This window comes from Eleginops maclovinus, chromosome 3, assembly GCF_036324505.1.
Source record: "Eleginops maclovinus isolate JMC-PN-2008 ecotype Puerto Natales chromosome 3, JC_Emac_rtc_rv5, whole genome shotgun sequence".
NCBI classification, from domain to species: domain Eukaryota; kingdom Metazoa; phylum Chordata; class Actinopteri; order Perciformes; family Eleginopidae; genus Eleginops; species Eleginops maclovinus.
The window spans coordinates 8,708,181-8,731,184 of NC_086351.1; the positions used below are offsets into that span (position 1 = coordinate 8,708,181).

Here is a 23,004-nt window from a genome sequence, read left to right on the forward strand (position 1 = left end):
AACATATTGCAATAACTAAGTGCACAAAGGTTGGAGCTTTGCTGTATCACTCCACAGACAATAAACAGATAGGGAAAACATAGCTAGTGCCGTATAAAGTGGTACAAATCGACCATCCAATAACCAAAACAATGCTGTTGATGCGTAGCTAAGGACCTAACAAGCTGCAGTACTTACAAACATTGCGATTATACAGCTAGCAAGACGAGGATGGTGGAAGATATGATTTTTAGTGTTACGGTAGCTAAGTAGGCATTGGAATCACTTCCTGAATAGCCACTTCCGGTTTGACCGGAAGTACTAACAAATAAATGCGACTCGATAAAATAAAAGCCACAGCTTAAAAAAGAATAGGGTCCAGAACACAATTGTACGGTAGAATTTGATCATTCACTTGCCATTGGACAGTTAAAAAAAGTTAATTTCGCATCCTGCATGACAATGAGCAGCAAAAATGTGTAAGTCAATATAAAATGAAAATATAAATACAAATATAAACTAAATATTACAAATCACAAACGGAAAAAAGTCAAAGAAAGAAACACTGCTGTCATTTTGAGAAGTGTAAGTGGAACAGAAAAATATAATGTGATATAATATAATTTCGGCATTTCCACCAGAACCTGAAGGCAGCAGTCATGTGCGCTAAAGTGGTGTAGACGAAAAGGATTATGGGTAAAGCATGGGGTGAGTTGCATAAGGTGACCATAGGAAACTATGGCAATGGAGGCTGCATCAGCCCCGGTCCGTGGTTGAAGGCCGCCGGTAACGCTGCCTGTTCCCCGCTGTGATGCAGCGGATCAGCAGCCTCGCTGCATGCCGGGATCTCGGGGGTCTCGCAGCGCGCTCTCTCGGGGTCTGCGCCTGGAAGAAGAACCTGGCCTGTAGCAATAAGCCGTCAGTGCAGGGCCAGTGGGCGGGGGTGTGTTTCTGTCCACAGCGTCCTTTCACCGGGATGCTCGCAGCACCAGTCCGGAGACTATGCAGGCAGAGGCTGTTGTTCGCCGGTCAGTCACACCGACCGCTGAGCTCACAGGGAGCCGACGGGCCGCAGGGGAGCCCCGCCGGTCACCCCGATGTCTCCGTAATCGGCAGCCCGGACCCGATCACATGGATCCGATGCAAAGTTATTATGTGTCTCGTCTATCTGCACTTTGACTTAGACGTATACTCTGAGGAGTTCGAAAGTGGAGTAAAGCAGGTAACAGATGAAAGTAGGTTACCAACAGATATTATACTTCCTGATACTGCACCAGTATAAACATTGATTCTTAAGATCTAACTAAAACAATACAAATTGCGAAATGAAATTGAAACTTCTACAATTAAATTGCAACTGGACAAACTCTATCTGCAGATAAGGAACAAATAAAGAAAAACATATCTGACACGCAGACATATTTTATTTAAATTCTTCAAGCTATAACCCAGCTAAAGACAAATACAAGCCTCTCAAGTCTGGTTTGCAGGCAGTATTGCAGTACATGATGCATTAAAATAACTATGATACATGTCACTAACATTGACAATGATGGAGGTTGTTAGATCACCTTGTTGTTCCTCACCTATCCCAGGCTTTGGTCCACGTCTCCGACATGATGTCCAGGGGCAACTACCACAAGCTAGTGGGAATTGTATCAAATGAGGTAACACATGATGCACCATACTGTACATTGACGCACATACTAACTGGAAATATAATAAAATAAAAAATATACCTTTTATCCCTACTTTTGGAAATAATCAGGTTGTCAGAACAACCCATGTACAATGCAAAGCAGGGTGCAGTATAGACTAGTATACACTTTATACATTTGCAAGAGTCCAACAATCAAGTTTGTGAATGTGGAATAATCATACCCATGAGTTTTTGTGTTTGTTTGATGATCTCTTGTCATTTCAGACGATAGATCATGTGAAAACGAGGTGCAAGGCTCTCACCGATGCTCAGAGACAGAAGCTAGCCATCGCAATGGATGACATTGTATTTATGATCCCGGAAGACGTGTCCGTGGTTTTTGATGAAGATGGTGAGTTGTGTGCAATCAGGAATCTTACATTACACACACAAGTTGAGAATACTAAATGACAAAAGGGACTTCAAGACACCTGCGTTGCAATATGTATTCCATCAGTGTGCCCTTGAACTGCTCTAGTGCCAAGTCAAACTGTATTTCTATTCATCAAAAAGTCATAAAACTGTCTATGCTTTCCTTTCAAGGACGGTGTGATGGACTCATGATCTAAGTTTGAGAGTGGGAGCATCATTCTCTATTCAGTTCAACCTCTTCTGTCATTTGTTTTCACCAGTGTTATCTGTTTTGTTTCATACCATGCTTGTATGACCCTCCATTCACCCATTCAGATTGCGTTACTAAAGTTTGCTCAAAATCTAAAACTGTAGAAAGTTGTGAACATGAATGCCAGTTTTCAGGTGTGATTGTAAAGTATAATATAAAGACTTCGTATGCCTTTGAGGGGAAGTGTTTACTACCATCCCTACTGCTTAGTAATCTGCTGTCTGGTCTCTGTTTGCTCCCTACAGGTAGAACATTCTGCTTCATCGTCATGAGGTTTTGGCACATGTCAACATATGAAGGCCCCGATGACCCCGAGAGTACAAAGATCTTCAAAGTGTCACCTAGTGAAGATGGCATAGTACAGAAGAGAATAGTGACAGCAGTCTATGAGTAAGTGCTCAGCTTAGCATCCCATAAAGATACTATTTAGAATAAAATCTCCGTCATTCAGCTTTGACATGTTCAAATCTATTTCATGCCAAGTATTTTTGATCAATAATTTGCTCAGATGTTACGTGCCAAATCTCAGTTTGCTTCACAACTTAAAATAGTCCAAATATTTACTAAGAGACTTAATTATATGTTGGCAAGCGGGGAAAGTTACCTGCAAGCCTTCCATATGGCTTGTCTGTTTTTGTTGGGTGGATAACAGAGACACAGAGCTGATGGTTGCGAAGTAAATATTTTTCATATGTATGTAGAAAGTATCATTTTGGAGAAATGTTCCAAAGTGTCATGTGTGGGTGGATGAGAGTCTATCTATTATGAAATGCCTCATTGGGGAAACAGTAAAAGGGACACTGGAGAAATGCCGCCAAGATACTTTAAAGAAAGAAAAATATTAATAGAAGCACTGATGGGAAGAAAAGTAAATAAAATCCAGGCCAGAGGCAATCCTATGATCCTATCTGTATTCACTGTAATACTTCTGTAGGTTCACAGTGAGGCATCGTGGCATACTGTCCAAATATTAACAGACACACAGGCCGTCTGTGAAGCTCAGCTGAGGAAAAGAGGTCCAAAAAAGAAAATCTCAAACAAGCACAATAATAAATCAGACCAGCTGTGTCCCTCTTTTTTTTCATTCAACCAACTGAATAAATGAGATTCTAAATATCCAGCAAAATGCTACACATACCGCATGTGAGCAAACAAAAGACCTGTCATAATGTCTTGTCTTTTTCCATGCTTGATCACTGTTTTGGGAAATAGGCCCTAATACTACGAGAGAACAAAAACACTTTTAGTCGTTGATGTTTAATAAACTCAATGAAGTCCCACTTCTACGTCTCTCACACCAGGTGCCAAATATTGTGCAAACATTATTGTGGCTCTTTACTGGAATGTAATGTCTTAAAGAAGCCATGAGCAAACTTAAAGTTACTACTTGTCAAATTGTACCTTTCTGTTTCTGCATTACTTTAGTTATTCTGGTCCAAGGAACCACTGATATGATTCGTCAGTGAAGCAGAAAAAGTGAAATAATTTCACTCCCAGTGCAAAAAACAGTCAAAGCCTCTTTCCATTCCCATCAGTAATCCCGTTAGTTGCTGGACCACATAGTGTAGCTATTCTACCTAATGCCCACCTATCTAGTTAGCCAGATTCTCTTTCCTATTGTTTCAGGTCTTGAAATCCCCTCTGAGAAAGCCTGTTACACTTCAAATGTTATCCCAAAGGCTAACAAACAGACCGTTTGGCAGGATAAGGAAAGCTATTTTCAGGATCCTTACCTCATTGCTTCCAAGGTGAAACTAGAACTTAATTTGAGTTGAAACTTAGCTGGTTTAAAGACCTGCAATTAGTTTGTTTTGTTTTTTGAACTATTTTAAAACAATTGAAGCATGTTCCCCTCATTTTTTTAATCTTCACACAGCATTCAATAGAGGTCTAGAAGTTGTAAACAAGTGCCATGTGCTAGCTATCTGTACTCTCGGTCAGAAGTTTCCTCGATGATTGGCTACAAAATGCTTTGGGAAACGTTTGAGTACGGTACAGCTGTTCTAATGGGCTAGGTGTTTAATCTGCATTTTACTTTGTTTACACTTGTATTACAGAGAATAGTTTAGGACACTATTCCGAATTTCCAGTAGATGATTTTAAATCAGTCTGGGGACCAATTCATATCAGTTAGTAAAATACCGTAGCTCCTGTCAAACATGTCTTCCCCTTTACTTTCAGATTCAAACGAGAGCTGACAAGGAGAGCCTATACTGACTGGAAGGTCACAACCATTTGGCACTGGCACTGGGAACTGGCCGAGTGATATAAATTAAGGTGGCAAGGACGTTTGTCAGTCATCAGGACAACAGGGGAGAAGTGATGGCTGAATGTCTAGCAGCAAATTGAAGAACTGTGTATCACGACCACATGAAGCCGGACCCAGAGCGGTAACCTCCAAGCTGTCCAGATGAGTCCACCTAACTATTTGAACATTCAGATGCCTTTAATGCCCACCTCAAGTTATTTTACACATTAGGAAAGTCATAGTCCTTGGACTACTGTACAACTCCATAAATCAGCTGCAGTTTTAGTTCTGAAACAGATGAGATGGATGACGTGACTGGACTTTTGAATGCCTTTGGTCAAAAAATAGCTTTTGAATTTACAGCCAAACAAATAAAAACCTCAATCCACATCCATGTACCACTTTTTTTTTTAACCTCATAGCTCAGCCTTCCTACAACAAGTTTACTTCATTTTCATGGTGATGGCTGCAGTCAACACATGACCTAAATTGAGTTTGGGATGTTTGTCGTGTGACAGAAGTGACCATATACTGTACAAGAACCTGTTGTTGTGAGACTCAAGGGGCCATATTATGCTTTTTGGGGTTTCCCTTTCCTGTAGTGTGTTATTTATATTTGTGTGCATGTAATAGGTCTGCAAAAGCTAAAATCCCAAAGTTCAGGCCAGAGGGAGATTCTCTCCCATATCCCTTCCCCCTGCCTGAAACGCCTCGATGGGATTCCTGGTTCAGTTCCGTATCACACTGACATCACCGTGATACGGAACTGAATAAGCCAATAGCAGCGCGAGCCGCTCCGTAAAGCCGACCCAAGCAGAGGAACCATGGCAGGAGAAGCTGCCACTTTCGCTGCAACCAAAACTTTCATTGTTTGCCATACCTAAGGAAGAAGATCTGAAGAACAAGTGGCTTGCATTTATTTTTACCACTATTCCCCCTGAGCAAAAACCCAAATTATGGTTGTGTTCTTGACATTTCACTGAATTGTGGAGCTGTGTTGGGAGTTGAGCCGCAAGCACTGTTGCCTCGGCAAAGTTGCAAGCTAACGCTATCAACGGTACGCTACCAAGCTTTTAGGCTGTATGCCCACTAAATTTACCTATTGTGCAGAAATACAGCGATAGTTTTTCATTCACAACACTTAACCTGTTAAGCCCCCCCCCCCAGCACCACCACGCGGAGTAAAAAAGAAAAAAAAACGCCACAGCAACACTCGATTGGGGGCCCCCTGGTGGGGCCCCAAGCAGCTGCTTCGTTCGCTTATGCCTCGGGCAGGCCCTGCAAGCTAACGCCAGCCACATAGCACCGAGTGAGGGCGATTTGTTTACTTCATGCTATCTCCACAAACCACATATCATACGAAGCATGAGATTCCACGGATTCCATTGGTAGGCTATAAGTCTCAGCACTGTACGACCAAAACTCACTGAACTATTAGCCAAGAAAGAGCAAGAAAACTGCTTCACTTCAGAGCCATAGCTATAAACACGTCTTACCTTTGCTGTTTGTGATCAAAAGTTGTGTTCAAGGGCATAACAACGCTGCTGAAGGCTCACCCGATGTCTCTGTGTCACTTTGAATGGATTACTGATAATCTATCATTATTTATTTGTAATAAACTGGTACGGCACAACAAACGATGCCATTTTTTCAGTTTTATTCAGGGGCGGGACATTTGAAAAATCTTTAAGTGCTTGACCAATCACAGCAGAGTCGCCAGCTAACCAATCAGAGCAGAGTGCGCTTTTGCAAAGGTGGGGGCATGGGCTCTTCAGAGCGTTTTCAGACTGAGTGAAAAGTGGTCATTTATGCACAGGCAGTGTGAGGAAAATAAAGCGCTTTCTCAACATTGAAGCATGTAAACAAGTCATAGTGGAGCAACAAAATACATATATGGACCTGAAAAGTAGCATAATAGATGACTTACTGTAGGTCACATGATGACGACAGAGCCATCTCCATTACAACTGAGAAAACTTACTCCACTCAAGAAAGTTAAACCATATGTTGTATCAATATATTGCTTGATAATTACACCAAACTAGATCATTCGCCCTTTAAAATGCTTTAACCACAAGTCACGATTAACACTTATGAGAGCTTATGTACACTGGTAGACTAAGCAACTGTACAACAGTATTATTGGGGTATTGAACAGGTCTATATCTAATGTTTACTCTGTGTTACGAGTGTTTTATAACTGACAAACAGCACCTCACTTTGCATTATATAATATTTATTTCCAGTAAACTGTGGTGCCACACACAACATGCAAAGCTACGTTATAGAATTACATCGACCTGAACAAAATGTAAAAGATTACATCGAAGTACAGCAAAGAAAAAAAGGGCTGTGAAATGCTTTGAAGGTTATAGACTGAGAGAGTTATGTTATTATGTTAGCTGCTAGTGTATGTTACATAGAACATGGTTCATGTTATTGTAAACGTTATTAAACAAAATACATTTAAATTAAATGCATTAGTTTTGTGATAATAAGCAACGGTTAACAAAATAATCCCTCAGAAAACAGGAGGACGCGTATGTTCTGGTACATGTTTTTTGACGAGCCTGTTGAGTACTTTATGGATTGACAAGATATCAAAACCAAGTAAAAGTGTTGTACTGCATCGCTTCAAGCAAGAGTGACATATTCCACCAGAAAATTCCCCACCAGTTGAAATAACTCAAAAGGCAGCCCGTGTCTGGCCCACGGCCACTGCCAGAAATATGTCAATTGTCAAAACCATCACGTCTGACAGGTTTGTGAATGCTGCGTGTCATCCCATTCTGTTAAAGCTTGCTGCAATGTTATTTATGTTGACAACATATCTGACAAACAGAGAGGATTCTGTCATTAGCGGCTGTTAATTCATGCATAATGAAACACGCAGAGGATTATTCTAATTCTCCTGCATAGTAATATGTGGTCTGTGGAAGTTTGCGTGGGGGGGGTTTTGGTTCCAGTGGAGCATCTCGCAGAGTCATAATGAGATTAAATGAGTGCGGTTAGCTTAGCACATGTCAATATGCTCATGGATATGGTGAGAGCACATTAAACAATTTACCTCGCCTGTGCATCACTCAGTTTAATGGAAATTAATGAGAAAACAAAAACAAGTGATGAATATACAAAAAGCTAATGGTTTTTTTATTAGTTATTTTACCGTTTTGTAATCTTCAGACATGTGCATCAGTCTAGGCTGCCTGCCAACCTGATTCATTAATCTGGTTAGCGAAACAGATTGCAAACAATTCCTTGTATCTCTTTGAAAGTGTGTGTGTGTGTGTGTGTGTGTGTGTGTGTGTGTGTGTGTGTGTGTGTGTGTGTGTGTGTGTGTGTGTGTGTGTGTGTGAATGTCTCAGCTCCAAGACGCCATAAATGAACTGTGCTATCTCTATCAAACTCACATTTTCTGGTTGATTAATATAATTACAAGATAGAATGTGCCTGAAAATCTAAACTAATACTGTAATTTAATCAGTATCCATTAAGTCCAGAGCGATGAATCAAGATTATCACCCTTTCACAGCAGCTTAAGTATACCAACAACAAAAAAAATGACCTCCAACTACGAAAGATGAAATGTTTACATGAAATTCTATTTTTTCCATTTTAATTGAGACACTGACTCTCAATAAACAGACATGTAGCAGGAAAAACATGTATTTTGCTTGCTGTTTATCTCTGAATTTGTTGTGTTATTAAATACTTTGTGAGATGACAGCCAGAAAAATGTGTTGTTGATTTGTTATGAAAGGACATACAATTAAATAAAAAAAAACAAGGGCTAAATATTTTTGATTAGATTGTTTTATAAACTTTGGTGTGTTTACGTACTTCTTTTACGCCACACATCATGTGATGTGTTTGAATCTTTTGTAATGTATTTTGACAGGAAACTGATACTAGAATTCAGGTTAAATCAAACAAGTAGAGGCTAAAACTACTCTAACACAATCGGTGTCCTTTTTTAAAAAATGTTGAGGTCTAAAAGTATCAACCTTATTATTATTAGAATAGTTTGTAATTGAGATGAAAACCCACCCACATTTCTGACAGGGGAACATTTATTTATTTATTGGTGTGGAATATGCAATGAGGATGGATTGTTTGCGATGAGGAAACACTGCTGGTAAAACAGCTAGAGCATTACATTGCTTTCATTTCCTTTAGTGTGTTACGGAAAGCCTCAACAGAAACCTCCCCGGCCGGATGCTTCATGGACGCCAGCTTCCAGGCTTCCATATACATCTCCTCGGAACATCAACACCCACATTCCTGAAGATCTCAGCTATCTGTGAAGAGGCGGATGAATTATTGCTATTAAAATCCTTTTATTTGACTAAAACATGATCAAGCTATACCTGAAAGATGTATGTATTTTTTGTTTTTCATTGTCATTTTATATTGTCTAGCTACACTGTCACACTGCAGCAACTGGAGATGAATAATGACCGACATAAGTATAGACCTTTACCAACTTTGTATTTTTTAGGACTAGAAAAAGCAGATTTCAATGACATGGATTGCATTGTGGCCTCTCCTTGGAGTCCATCAAACTCTTTAACCGTAGTCAGTCATATTTATATTTATGTGCAGTAAGCTGCTGATCTTGTGAATAATGCCTACCTCCTTCTTGGTGCGAGGTAAGAAGAAGAGTTTCTCGTGAACACCATGCAGAGTATGAACTGATGGATACAGAAAATCTCCAGCTGTGGTCGCGTCACCGTATTTGTTCGTATCGCTGACTCTCTTTATGCGCGGCGCTGGAAGGTCGGCTCGCACAGACTGGACCCCGTAGGCTAGGCTGTCTTTGTAAAAAGAACACATGATGAGCATGGTTCAAATAAGTTCATTTTTGCACTTTTAAAACCCTTGCATATTAATAAAACTGGCATCCAAAAACTTTTAGCAAAGAAATTAATGCATGAGCACACCAGAAAACATTTAAGCAATTATTTTAATTAAAGTTAATGAGTATGGTTTTAAATCTACAAGAATACATTTTTGTAATAAGTTAAATTACAGTATTTATGTCCTCCACGAATGCAAGTTCAAATGTGTCATGCTTGTTGAAAATATCTGCTTGTAAGGGAGAGGATCTGCTTATTGCAGTTCTTGGTTGTTTTACCTTTGACCTCCCCGATTTCTATATCAAGCACATTTTGGTCCCCAACCGTTTTATCAAATGAGTCAAATGCTGTTACTACAGTCAATTTGTCTTTTGTTTTCTTCATTCCACATTCCACATGTAGCGCTGTGTGATAACGCGTACGCTCCTCTAGCTATCGTTCACCACACATCTCTATTTCTGACTTACTTGATGTGCATGGACCCCTGACAGACCCGATAACGTTGGAGGAGGTCATAAAGTGGTCTGGGGCGGCCTTGTGTCTCCTGAGGGTCTTAAGTGAGCTGCCTGGCTTGAAGGGCTCCAGGTCCTCAGGCTTAACGAGGGCCCGCGAGGCAGGAAGCTGTGCTGACTCTGACAAAGGCTTCCTCTCCATGGCAGCCGGAAGGGTGCTGGTCTGACATTCTGCGGGGGACAAATTAAACAGGAAACGTTTTAGAAAATGAGCCTCCACATGTAACCTCTGCATCATCCATTAATCCATTATCTGTAACCGTTTATCCTATTCAGGGTTGCATGGGGGCTGGAGCCAATCCCAGCAGACATTGGGTAAAGGAGGGGTGAGACAGATAACATACACTCTCACATTTACACCTACGGGAAATTTGGAGTCAACAATTAACCTGAGCTGCATGTCTTTAAATTGTGGGAGGAATCTGGAGAACCTGAGGAAACCCACGCCGATACAGGGAGAACACACAGAAAGGCCCAAGCCAGCTAGCAGTTTTGAATCTGAAACCCTCATTCTGAGAGGAGGCAGTGCTAATCATTGCACCTCGCCATCATCCTGATGCAAAATAATCAGAGCTGAACTGATTAACTTTTACTTCTATGACTTGAAAACTCAGGGTTATAAGTCATTCACATTCTAATGTTAGTGTTGTTGGAGTATACCTTGACTGCATAGCATCTTAGTAAATACATCTATACATTACAATGCATTTTACTGACCATTTGTCATGATGAACTGCTCTCGCATGTTGTTGGGAATCTTGTCCTTCCAGTTGAGGAAGTTGGAAAACTCCAGGAAGTTGATAAGTCCATCCTTGTCTGTGTCACAGTAGTCCATGAGGGCATCCAGAACTGGTCTGCTCACATGTAGCTGGAACTGATGGCACACTGCCTGCAGGTCGTCTATGTCAATCATTCCCTTCCCTGCCTGGAGATGTACATAAACAGATACATATAAAAAAAGAAGGCCCAACAATTACAGGATGTTTGACAAGAGTGAGACCAAGATAAGAAAATAGTTAGGTAAGATGGCATATGTCCAAACAACAGGGTCATATCCCTGACATTTTGGTACATCAAACTGAAGTGTAACCAATGGCAACGATATTCACTGCCGGGGGGCCAAAGAGAAATTAATGTATTATTACATCTGTGTTTTTTGTGATTTCATTGATTACTCTTTGATATTAAAAGACTTCATTTGAAAAATGATTCCATGTTGAATTTGTACACCTTTTAAGTGTCAAAGTATATTTTTAAATAAGTTGAATTGTCAGAAGATTGAAATCCTACCTTGTCATAATGTCTGAATGCCTGCAGCGGGGAGGGGAAGTTTTGGAAATTGACTTTCTTCAGGTGGTGTTGCACTGCGTGGACCAGGCTGCGCTGCCGGCCTCGGTCTCGGCCTGTCGCGCGCACGTCTGGCTCTATGGAGTGGATCAGATCTCCAACGCCTGTGCAGGAAGCAGGCACAATTTTATTTTAACACCAAAGCTCCGGTTTATGAATTGTTCTTCAGGACACAAGACTACATCTGCTGGCTTTCAAATATATAACCCATGAAAGATTCATAGACTCTACCAAATTCATCAGGCACCGAGGGATTTCCAAAGGTGTGATCGGCTGGAAGATTTAAGGTATTCCCTCTCCTGAAAAGGTAGTTTTACCGAGAGAATAAAGTAAAAAAGGTGTTAGTAGAGTATAGTCAAAGAATTTGTCAATGGTAGTGTGACAGAAACATACAAATTCGTAGTTTTGCCAGTTTGTGGCGCCATCGTTTCCCTGTTCCCAGATCTCTTCCAAACAGGATTTGGATTGTAAAACCTATGGCACAATAATTGGAATGCAAGGTCAGTTACACTTTATTTTTCTTACAAATCAATAGCTAGGGTCATGGAAATCCTCCACAAAACACCTGTGCCTACTCATTTCAGTACTTACTTCTGTGTCTCCCCCAGCCAGTGGAGGGTTTTGCCAATATTACGTCCGTCATTGAAATGAGGTGTGACGATCCCAAACCTGCTGTCTTTACTGTAGTGACCCCCTTCATACTTTCTATCAATCCTCTCACCTGAAGAGAAATGTCATTTTACTGTGACAGGCAGACATTACATTTCCAAATCAGCAACACACCTAATAGTTTGTAGGTAGTGACAGTAAAAGCCTTATGCACCTTATTATTATTTCCATTCTTCTTACCAACAAAATAGGCATTGTGGCTACGGATGTAAGACTCATGTCCCTCCTGAGCTTCCCTCTCCAACTCCTCTGCCGTTTTCAAAGGATTAATAATCTCACCCACATCGAGCCCTGGGAACAAAGCAACGTAAAATATCAAAAAGAGAGAAGACTCTTCCGTCCCAATCTAACTATAATTATTCATAAACCGAATATAGTCTGGTAGATACACATACCTCTAATGGTTTTCACACCATAAGTAGTTTTGTCGGTAGCCCAGGGGGGAAGTCCAACATGCTGATCACATGACCTGCACACCGGGGCTTTTTTACTGGAGGCGTACACTGCTTCACTGAGCTCTTGTAATTTCTGCTGGAACATGGTCTTTTGAGGAGGATTAAGCAAACTTTTGACCTGTTGGAATCGGGTATGTGTTTGTATGCTAAGAACAGTGTACTGTATGTAAAGTTAGCTTGTGCCAAAATAAATACTGAACAAACAGTAAAACTGACAGTGATCTTCTTTTACTCACTTGAACCATAATCTGTCTTTTACAGATTTTGAATGAGGCATAAAGTAATAACACATGGTTATTTTTGAGAGCTTTTTGTCTTGATCTAAACAGTCCACCACATTTCGGGTGAAAAGTTAAAACCTTTATATTCAGTCTATGGTAAAAACCCTTCTTTTTGCCACTTTTACCATCTACAAAGTGAGTGTGCTTGTGTGTGGTACTTACAGTGAGGGACGTTTTGGTGCTGAAGCCATGAACAAGGGTACTGGCAACATCTGGATCATTTGCCTTTCCTTGGTGGACTCTGACAGCTGCTGGTTCTGGCAGGATGCTGCTGCGAAACTTCCTTACCACTGGTGGGGTGGGGGGCTGGAAATGAAAAAGATGACATTAGAGAAAGTGCAGATATGTGCTGTATGCCATCTTACCTAACTATTTTCATACCTTCAGTTGTGTCAAAGGGCAAACGTTACACCCCATCACGTCATGCTTACGCCACCCACTGTCAAAATGCTAAACACACACACAAACACAAAAATAACACCTACCCTTGTTCGCTTCTTGCAAGCAGGATTCAACCCGGTCTCCTTCAGGTATTAGTTTCCCGGCCTGGTTTCGAAAGGAAAATAGAAGTCAGTGTACTGCAACAACCAAAGCAAAGTTAGCTACTTAAGAAAATGCACAACATTTACATTGAGCATAGGAGTAAGCTAACGCAACGTTAGCTAGCATCTTCAAATTAACTTACCGTTGGTATGTTTGGACAATTGTCTTTGACGTTATATTTCATTCGCTGAGAGGCATTTCCGTCAGTCATGTTTAACTTTAATTTACATACAGCAGCAACCGAGTCAAGTGTGTTTGTTCTTCCTCTCGACCTAAAACAAAACTTAATTCAACTTGCAAAGCCAGCTCACGTTCCCAAAACTATGCAGTCAAGCACTAAGTACTAGTGCATCTGTTTTGAGTTGCGTTACTTAGCAACACCATGCCATTCAATTCAAAAGACTGATAAAGGGTAACGTTAAAAATAGGTTCTGTGTACATACAAACATTTAGGGTAACAATTTAGACATTTGTGGGTTGTTGACAAATAAGAGTGAAACAGTATTTTTTTAAACAAAGTTCCAGTGAGGATTACAATTGTATGAAATCCTAATGTTCAGACTCCAAGGCACACTGGAAGGCCTCTGCAAGCAGTCCCAGTGTTCCAGTCACCCCTTTCTTAACCCAGTTTGTATACACCTTGTCCCCCACAGTCACATCTTCTCGCTGCCACTGCTCCCCACCTTGCCAATTCAGAGGGATCATGCGAGTTGAGCTGCACCTCATCAAAACAGCAGTTTGCACACTGCCTCTTCATACACTGCTGATCTTCAGCATTGCACGTGATCTCAGACAGAAGATTGGAGAGGCTCTTGGTTGTGATCATGGCTTTTTGTACCAAACACTCTATTAGGAGACTCATGTTCTCGTGCTGATAACCCGCACAAGTATTCCTGTCAGTGGGTCTGGCCTCCGTGATGTGCTTGGATCTGTACCTCACAAACTGACAGTACGACATCTGATGCGCCAAGGTGCATTCCTGGCTGTATTCGGTGTGGAGCTCCAATAATGTCTTGGTCAGAACACGCCGCTGCAATTTATGTTTCCGCCCTACTGTATCCTTTTTCCTGCCAAGAGCCTGCTGTTTTCATCTCTGCACAGAAAATGAATTACTTTTTTTTCTTTTTCTGTAGCAACCTTTTTTTTGCTCGTCTGATGGTGGATTGACGTACAGTTTCCTTACTTATGCTCCAGCGATGCTTTTGGACCCTCATTTTGCTGTTCACTTTTCTAATGCCATCCAGCTCTGCTTTAAGCTTCAGGTTTTCTTTTCCAGCTTCTTTACTTTGGCTCTGAATTTGGATTGACAAACGTTTCTTCCCACTATTGTTTGGTGGATGGGCTAAGGGAAGGTTAGGGCTGATTGCTGACAGAATAGCTGGAGGACTCTGAATGGGAGATAGCAAAGGCCTAGATGTGGGACCATGCGCAGGAGAACCATGGACAGGGATGAGGGCACCATCATATTCATGGGACACATCAAGTCCTTCAGGTGATGGGGGGGGGTTATGTCCAAAATAGCTGCCAGATCCTTCTTCTTCTTCCTGTTCTTTGCCTTTGTCTTCACGAAGCTTTTCTTTCTTTTGTTTGGGGAGGCAAATTATATTCCTTGGTGGAATTTCTACTTGAGCTTTCTTTTCTTGATATCTGTTGAGAAAGCAGAGACAGTTGTTGCACGTTTTCTGCACAAAGTGTACATTTCGAAGAATGCCTCAATTCCCTTTCCTTGTAATCAGCTTATTTACTTTTGCCTTCTCTCTCTAAGGATCTCCTCATGCCTGGCTTCATCCTGGTTTAACCTTTCCCGGTACCTCTTTGTCTTTTCTTTGCTCATACCAAAAAATAAACAAAAAGACCTTTAATGTGATTGTTAACATTCCACATACAATAAATGATGAAGTCACATTGGCTCTAAAACTTCAAATGCCTTATTATCTTAATATCTATTTCTATTTAAAAACAATAGATAAGGATCAAGACATCTGACTTATTTACGTCACACCACAGGACATGTTCACCCTTGTGGCCATTTTGAGTCATTGCTATACAAGACTGGCCTTAGCTATTATGCTAACTGAATAAGTATACCGTTTTAAACTTAATATGGTTAATTTTTCTAAAATATTTTTTACAAATGTTGAACTACAGCTGACACACCGCAGGACTCTCAAAAAGGACACATTCATTGTCTTGACAGAAACAGTTAAATGTATTAAATTAATCAGAGGTTAACACTCACCTTTCAACCCTTCACAGCACACTCAAAAACCCGGGAAGGCTTCCTGGCAGGGGGCTTGACTAAAGACCCCATAGTTGTCCATGTAACTACCCGTTCAAAAATCTTATATTCCATGTGACACCGCAGGACAGCAGTTGTGTTACAACAGTTATTTTGCTGTAAATACTATTCTACTAGTTGTGTGCATATTAAAACATAATATTAATGAAGTAAATGTATACAATATAATGTCAAGGCAGTTATTAGCTGCTACAGATATGTATGGTTTATTTTGTAAATATGTAAGTTTAATGCTTCACCTATGTTACGGTCACACCGCAGGACATTTTGCATATTCACATTACGGTAAAATATAATCAAAACAAAGCAAATGTTATGTTACAATAACGTATAAAATCACAAGTTTAAAACAAAGTACCATTATATGCCCCACTACCATATGTTGTTTAATTGGGAAAATGCATTTATATAAACATTTACACTTCATTACAGAAATATCATGCGTCATGTCATCCACCCTTGTATGACTTGATGTAAATTGATACTGAATTAATCACGAATATGAAGAAAAAGCGTTTTGGTATTTCTGGACAGAAAACATGTTTAAACCCAGGAGTTGTTGTTTCTCGCAGCAAAGAGCTCCTCCGCAAGTATTCATCGTGTTTTAGTTTCTGTGTTGTAGTTTTTTGGAAAAGCAAATACCAGTAAATTGGGGGAAAAAAACCCTAACATATGATTGGTCCGTCGTAGCAGTACGTAGGCTGATTGTCAATTCCAGTCATACGATCTGTCATCATCCTTCGTACAATGCGAAAAGGGAAGTTGAAAGAAGTGGAAGAGGGACATCGCCGAGCCTTATGAAATCTAACGTTGCGGTAACTGTCTGAGTCATCGATACACTGTGAACAGACACTAAAGTGCCACGAAGATTGTCCTGAAGACACCATTCACAATAAACAGCTTCCTGTTGTGGTAGGTGAGTAGCTAATATTAGCGTTAGCTAGCTAATGGCTATCCGGAGGGCTCCTCCCGGACACTGCTAAACAACGTTCACTGTGTTAGCCAGTCCATGTCTATTATCTGGCTAGCTAACGTTAGCTTGCCGAAACTGGAAGGGCCAAGCTAGTTAGCATAATCATTTAACATTGTACGGCTCTCAATCCGGATTAGTTGTCATGTTTAGATTACCTTCGTGTAATGTAACTCACATATGCGGCTTTATTTTGTCCACTGATTGATGAGGGAGTTCACTAATTTAACGTCATGCAGCTAGGGCTAGCTAGCTGTCACTAGCTGTACACACCCAAAACTGCATCATCTGTGTTTTGCCATTCTCCAATGTTATGTTGAGTTAGATGTCAGATCGAGTGTCTATGATCTTAGTGATAACGAAACTGCCCGGATTAAAGCAAGCGTTACATTGGAAAAAGTATACTTTCTTATAAGAATTGATTGGTTTTTGACATGTTTTACTTGCTAACGTTAGGTAGCTATGTTGCTACGGCTAGCAGTCGTTAATTGCTAATGCGAGCCAGTCAACAACAACATAACAGGTTATTTGTGGTTAACTGTGTGTCGTAATGCGATTTAAACGAGTTGACAGTTATTATTTTTGGACTGATGCTCTGTGTTTACTTGGTTGGTTGTAAAGGGAAATGTCTAAATTACAGAGAGAATCTGCTGTTGCCTTGTTGACATGGTTGATGTTATTATTCACCTTATATCTACCGAACGGAAGATTAGAAACTATTTCTTAACCCTGAAACGTATCCCCACATATGTGCACATACCTGTGGGATACTAATCTCCTTTGGGACAGTCTGCCTCTCATAGCTTATAGCTACAAGCAGGAGTTGTTAGAGGTTTGTTGTTTCAGATACACCAGTCAGTCAAGTTTTTGTGTGCTTGGTACAGATGAGAAACGTTGGCAACTTTGGCGAAAGAAGTTCAGGTGCTCAAATGTTGGGGTTCTGTCGGGCCAATATGTAAATTATCAGCCAATCCTAGTATGTGTTTGTCCTACCTGTTACACGTATTTGCTGAGCTAGTTATGGCAAGCAACCAACTTTTGGTGGAAATGGAAAGCATTGCCTGGTAATGTGAAACTCTTGTTGACTCTGTGTTCAGTACATTTCCCTCTATGGTCATTGTATTATCTGCTACATGAAGTTTTTTTTGGTTTGGACTGCTAATTCTAAGAGGTACATTTAAAACCCTAGTATAAAAATATGACATTGACATTTCTGAATATTTCCCCCATGTTTTGGGGTTGCTCATTTTGCAGTTTGGGAATTGATACCTTCTGAATTTCTCCATCAAGCCATGTGCAAATATGTTTTGTTACATAAACAGAGTTGTTAATATAGGTTTTGTTTGTATCCTTGTTATGCTTCTTTAATATAGCCTCTGTTTAAGGCTCATTAACCCACAGAGAAAAAACTAATGTGATGATTTAAGGTTTTTACATGCAACCTTGGCCTGTAAAGCTCACTTGTTAGAGCTGGGAAGTTTGATCCCCTTCCAACACACATCATCAGTGTGCTGAACTTCATTCTGATTCATAGTTCAAGACATTAAAATGTTTCTTATTTTTCAAAATAAAAACACAGCAAACCTGTACATTTTAATTTGAACCAGACATATTCCCTGACAGTGATTTTTGACTCATTGATTGATTTTGTAGGACATTGATGCTATTTTTTGTCCATCTTTCCTGCTCAGGTATTTTCTACACTTTGTCTCAGTGTGTTAGCGTCCAGAGGAAGAGACAGGGCAGTGTGACATGGCAAGTAGAGGCGGAGCTACGCGACCCAATGGGCAAAATGCAGGCAACAAGATTTGCCAGTTCAAACTTGTGCTTTTAGGAGAGTCGGCCGTGGGGAAGTCAAGTCTGGTACTTCGTTTCGTCAAGGGACAGTTTCATGAATTCCAGGAGAGCACAATCGGAGGTATGTACCCTCATAAGGTCATGTTCATTTTTCCTGTGAAAAATTGTATTTAAAGATCACACACAATTAACAGTGAAATGATAATCTAGATCATCTTTAAAAGGGTAAAAAACCATATCAATAAATAATTACAAAAGGTGCAGGTGTATAGGAAATATAACTGGGATGAAAAGGGAAAAATGTCACATTACATAAAGACCATCGCACCTTTGAAAAGATAAATGGGGATATTGAAGTATAAGTGTGAAAATGGCCCACAGGAATATTTAGTTGAATTCTTCAATCACCATATCTAGTTCCTGGTATTTCCAGGAGTCTACATGAGAATAAAGCAGCCTGTTATCGTCTACATAATCTAACAGTTGTTGCCTTTTGGCAAACATGCTGCTTACTTGATATTGAACATTTAAAACAAATTACAGGTTTTTGATCCATACCGGCATTGATACATTTTTATTGTGAAGTTTTCAGGTATGAAAGTGTGTAACTGACTGAATATGAGCAGGGTGTTTTGCTGTCAATGAGTCTGCCCAGAGTAAATACAAAAATAAATGGGTTTTGATTGAATCTCACCCTACTTTATGCTCCAGCTCACATCCAGATTTTGGATTATCAGTATAAAACATGTTTGAAATCACTAGTGCCTGTTTTTTCAAATATGGACTTAGTCAACCCTATAACCTCCCTGTGTGTGCCTCCAGCTTTGGTTTTACTTTCACAGAAACACACTTTGTAAAGCTCAGTAGCTACATTACCATTTGTCATTGGTTCCTCTGCTTTGTGCCCTTCAGCTGCCTTCCTGACTCAGACAGTATGTTTGGACGACACAACAGTCAAGTTTGAAATCTGGGACACAGCTGGTCAGGAGCGCTACCACAGTCTGGCTCCTATGTACTACAGAGGTGCCCAGGCAGCCATTGTGGTGTATGATATAACAAATGAGGTGAGTCAGGTGCCCTGTTATCTGTCATGTGGTTGTATTTACCAGTGATGACCAACAGTGTTGTGACTGAAGAAAAGATAGAGATGGCTCATCCTACATTTTCTTAATAGCAGTCAAGCCAAATACTTACATGGTAAATTGACAATTAAGTTGAGTTCTCACTCAACAACTAAGTATAATGAAGACATTGTATATAGACATAGTACAACAGCTAGCTACTTAAAAGTTACACATGACAACTCTCGAACATACAGTTTATATACCTATACATATGTTTTTTTTAGTTGTTCGTTTTTGAAATGTTGATTGCATCTAAAAATGACATTTCTATTTGTAAATTGTTCTTGAAAGAGAGTCACAAAAATAGGAAGAGGAGAGTTAAATGTCAACATTACTGTCAGCTATCATTGTTTCTCAGCAGCAACTTCGTTCAACTTCACTTTTGTGAAAGAACAAAAGCACAGAAAGTATTAATTACCTTCTTACACTTCTTGTCAAGTTGAAGAAATAATTGTTACCGTATGTGATCTTTTTTTCAAAGTCAAAACTTTGAACAAAGAGTAATTTCCTTTCAGATGTCAGAAAACAGGAATGTACATTGAGTATATTTTCTTATGTGCTCTGCATAACTTCTACATGTTGTGTACAATTCAGCTTTTATTTTACCTAAGGACATTTTCTTTTGTTTCATATTTCCTCCAAAGCATCTTTCGGTGCCCTTGATCCAAAGATTAGCAGAAGCATAGCCAGAATTCATAGGAAGGTTCCTGTCGCTTCCTTCCATCCAATGGGTCTTATTGTTATTTTTACTAACCCCCCCCAAACCCTGTTTTGCTTGCCAGGAGTCATTTGTACGGGCGAAGAACTGGGTTAAAGAGCTGCAGAGACAAGCCAGTCCAAACATTGTAATAGCTCTGGCAGGGAACAAGGCTGATCTCGCAAACAAGAGAGCACTGGACTTCCAGGTTGGTGTTCTTTAAATACTCAGTGTGTATGCAGAAAAAAAAGACTTCTTTACATGTATTTCTGTGGAAGAAAATGTAGATAGATTACTATTAATTAAACATTTTGAAAGACAGCCTGGTTCCTCTATAGTTTGCGTTTTGACCATACATTTAATGTTGCTTTCCCTTTTTATAGGACGCACAGTCATACGCAGATGACAACAGCCTTCTTTTTATGGAAACATCAGCAAAGACCTCTATGAACGTCAATGAGATATTCATGGCCATTGGTAAGTGTTTTTCATACCTTAACTTCCTAATAATTTCATCTAAATAAACATTTTACCAGTTATTGTAATGTATATTTTAAGCAGAACTCTTATTACTTGCCAAAATGTTAGTGCCTCTGTGATCACTGTCACATGAAATGGACCAATGAAAAAGCTACAGCAAAGCTACAATCAAGCTCATGATTGTTAAATATATACCCCAATGTGAATGTGTAATGACCCAAAATGTGAAACACAATTGTAGTTAACTAACTAACAAAGAGGATTAAGTGTGAAGATATTTTTAAGAAACAGTTTCGCCATCATCACAGGTGGTTATTTCGTTATCTTTGGTGATGTCATTACTGATGTTGTTGATATGTCATTGCAGCAAAAAAGTTACCCAAGAATGAGCCTCAAGCTGCCGGGGCCAGCGGAGGGCGGAACCGAGTAGTGGACCTGACGGAGACGGCTCAGCCTACCAGCCGTTCCTGCTGCAGTAACTAACCCGGCTCTTCCTGCTCATCCTTCCCACATACCCCCCTTCTCCTAACTGAACATCTGGACATGGGCTCCTCGGCTTCCTGACGTCACACCTGACTTGTCAACCTCACTCCCCTGGAATAGCTAAAAGACTCTGTATAGCTGCATTTCTAATACCTTTCTTTTTTTCTTGATGTTCTTTTTTTTTTTTTCTAAACTTTTTTTAAGAAGTGTATATCAGTATAATGGATGCATGTATCACTACAACGCCTAAACACATTTTTATCTTTTGTTCAGTCGGAAGACTTACCCCAAATTAGAAGAATGAGCGAGCGGGAAACCTTTGAACGTCTCGATTGTGTGGAAGTGTGATTTTCTGATGAGAAGCTGTAGCCTCGTTTGTTATTTCACAGGGTTGACTGGATGCGAAAGTTGTTGCCTATATGTTCACAATCAGAAGAAAACCAAATTGTTCCCAACTTGCGATGCCTGGCTTCTCAGTCTGTTATGAGGCATCAATGTATTGAGACAGTGCCAGGAAAGGACTGTTGTTCAAATCAAGGATCGCTCCCTCCTAACATCTGTTACACAAGAGCACATCTTCATCCAAGGCTCCTAATGTAAAGCGTGTAAAATAAGTTTGGTAGTGTCAAAAAAAGTTGGGGAATATTGAAAAAAGTATTGGTGTAAAACTGCCATGATCCACATTTGGCTTGCTATTATGCGCAAAGATATGTACAATAATATGGGTTTGTGAGAAAGCTCATTACGCTAAAGTTGGCGGGGTGTAGAAAACCTAGAGCTTCAGATAGTTCAGGAACATCAGAAATGAAAACACCTTAAGGCCAACATGAGGCCGGTGTGACAGGATTTTTTTATTTAACTTTGGCTTTCTATTTAACTAATGTTTTCCTGTTGCGGGTTCATCACGTCTATCACAGAGGCTCACGTTGAAAAGAAAATCAACAGGAAATTTGATTACTGTAAAACTTCCTGCATTGTGAGTTGCAAAGACTTAAAGATACAACTTGTTTTATGTGAAATCTCATTCTGCTCTGTCTCTGTCCAGGACAGTAGTCAACCTGCATCAAACTGGGTGATCTCAATCTTAGGGATTTTTTTTAGAGTAGAGTTCAGACGGCACACGAACATAACATTGGACTACTACCCATTGTCACAAGTATGTGGAAAAAAATATACTCTAACTTTGTTATAGGGTGCAATGTTGTTTTCTTCCTCCTTTAGCACAGCTTGCAGAGCTCATACGCTCACAAGGAAACGATGTAGAGATTCCGAACAATTGTACAGTTCAATATTGATCTGCTTGTTTTCTTTCTTTTGTTTATTTTCATCCTGGACCATATCACAAAATGGTCAAATGTTAAGCAGTGGTGGTCTTTTTAGGTATATGTAGTGTTATTAACAAAATCCCTCTCCGGTGTATTGTTACTTTTATCAGAAATGGTTCATGGTCATGTTTGAAAGGAACTTATATTTGCATTGCACATTGTTGATCATGTTTTAATTAATGACTGCCCCTCAATTTTATATGACGGACTGTATTGGACTTGCTAACCTACAGCTATAAGCAGGTAGCATAATTAACCTAACTGGTGGTCTCTCTTACAGCTTAATGAATTTTAATGATGTAAAACAGCATTACTAGTGATGGGCTGATCAGTTTTGAGTGTCTGAATACAACTTAATAAATTCAATAAACAGGTCTCTTGTATGCCTTTTTGATCTGAATAGTTCAGTGGTATCACATCAAAGTAAAGATGCTTCTATTGAAACCAAATTGTATCTTCATATGGTATTAGGTTTCAATATATTTTAAAAACTAAGCAAATAAATGATAAGCTGTTTCTTTTAGTCAGCGTGGTCAAAGTAAATGCAGCAGAGACTGTAATAATCCCATTTTGAGTTGTTTGGTGGAGATTTAAAACATACTGGATCCTCCAACTCCC

General features: G+C 39.9%; 3 protein-coding genes across 4 annotated transcripts; 2 read left to right on the forward strand and 1 right to left on the reverse strand.

Annotated features, from left to right (window-relative positions):
- The first annotated feature begins 667 nt into the window (after positions 1-667).
- si:dkey-82o10.4 (uncharacterized protein LOC797793 homolog) lies at positions 668-4,938 on the forward strand. The gene is made up of 5 exons (XM_063878650.1): positions 668-1,201; positions 1,575-1,646; positions 1,904-2,030; positions 2,546-2,690; positions 4,482-4,938. Exons 1-5 carry the CDS (start codon positions 791-793, stop codon positions 4,564-4,566), a joined length of 840 nt encoding a protein of 279 aa, XP_063734720.1. The 5' UTR covers positions 668-790; the 3' UTR covers positions 4,567-4,938.
- A 2,994-nt stretch (positions 4,939-7,932) lies between these two features.
- efhb (EF-hand domain family, member B) lies at positions 7,933-15,048 on the reverse strand. Its single transcript, XM_063878712.1, is given in 15 exon segments — positions 7,933-8,813; positions 8,816-8,846; positions 9,181-9,362; positions 9,872-10,087; positions 10,634-10,841; positions 11,207-11,367; positions 11,495-11,562; positions 11,657-11,737; positions 11,855-11,984; positions 12,113-12,223; positions 12,328-12,475; positions 12,831-12,974; positions 13,137-13,214; positions 13,354-14,858; positions 14,957-15,048. Coding segments are annotated over 14 exon segments (1,740 nt in total). The 5' UTR covers positions 13,423-14,858; positions 14,957-15,048; the 3' UTR covers positions 7,933-8,700.
- Positions 15,049-16,204: 1,156 nt separating this feature from the next.
- rab5ab (RAB5A, member RAS oncogene family, b) lies at positions 16,205-22,760 on the forward strand. 2 transcript variants are annotated; one of them, XM_063879292.1, is made up of 6 exons: positions 16,205-16,422; positions 18,172-18,398; positions 19,190-19,341; positions 20,184-20,306; positions 20,482-20,575; positions 20,946-22,760. In XM_063879292.1, the coding sequence occupies exons 2-6, from the start codon at positions 18,233-18,235 to the stop codon at positions 21,059-21,061; spliced, it is 651 nt and encodes a 216-aa protein (XP_063735362.1). In that variant the 5' UTR covers positions 16,205-16,422; positions 18,172-18,232; the 3' UTR covers positions 21,062-22,760. The 2 variants fall into 2 exon arrangements, with proteins under 2 accessions (XP_063735362.1, XP_063735360.1); XM_063879290.1 differs by having other exon boundaries at positions 16,215-16,426.
- The last annotated feature ends 244 nt before the right edge of the window (positions 22,761-23,004 follow it).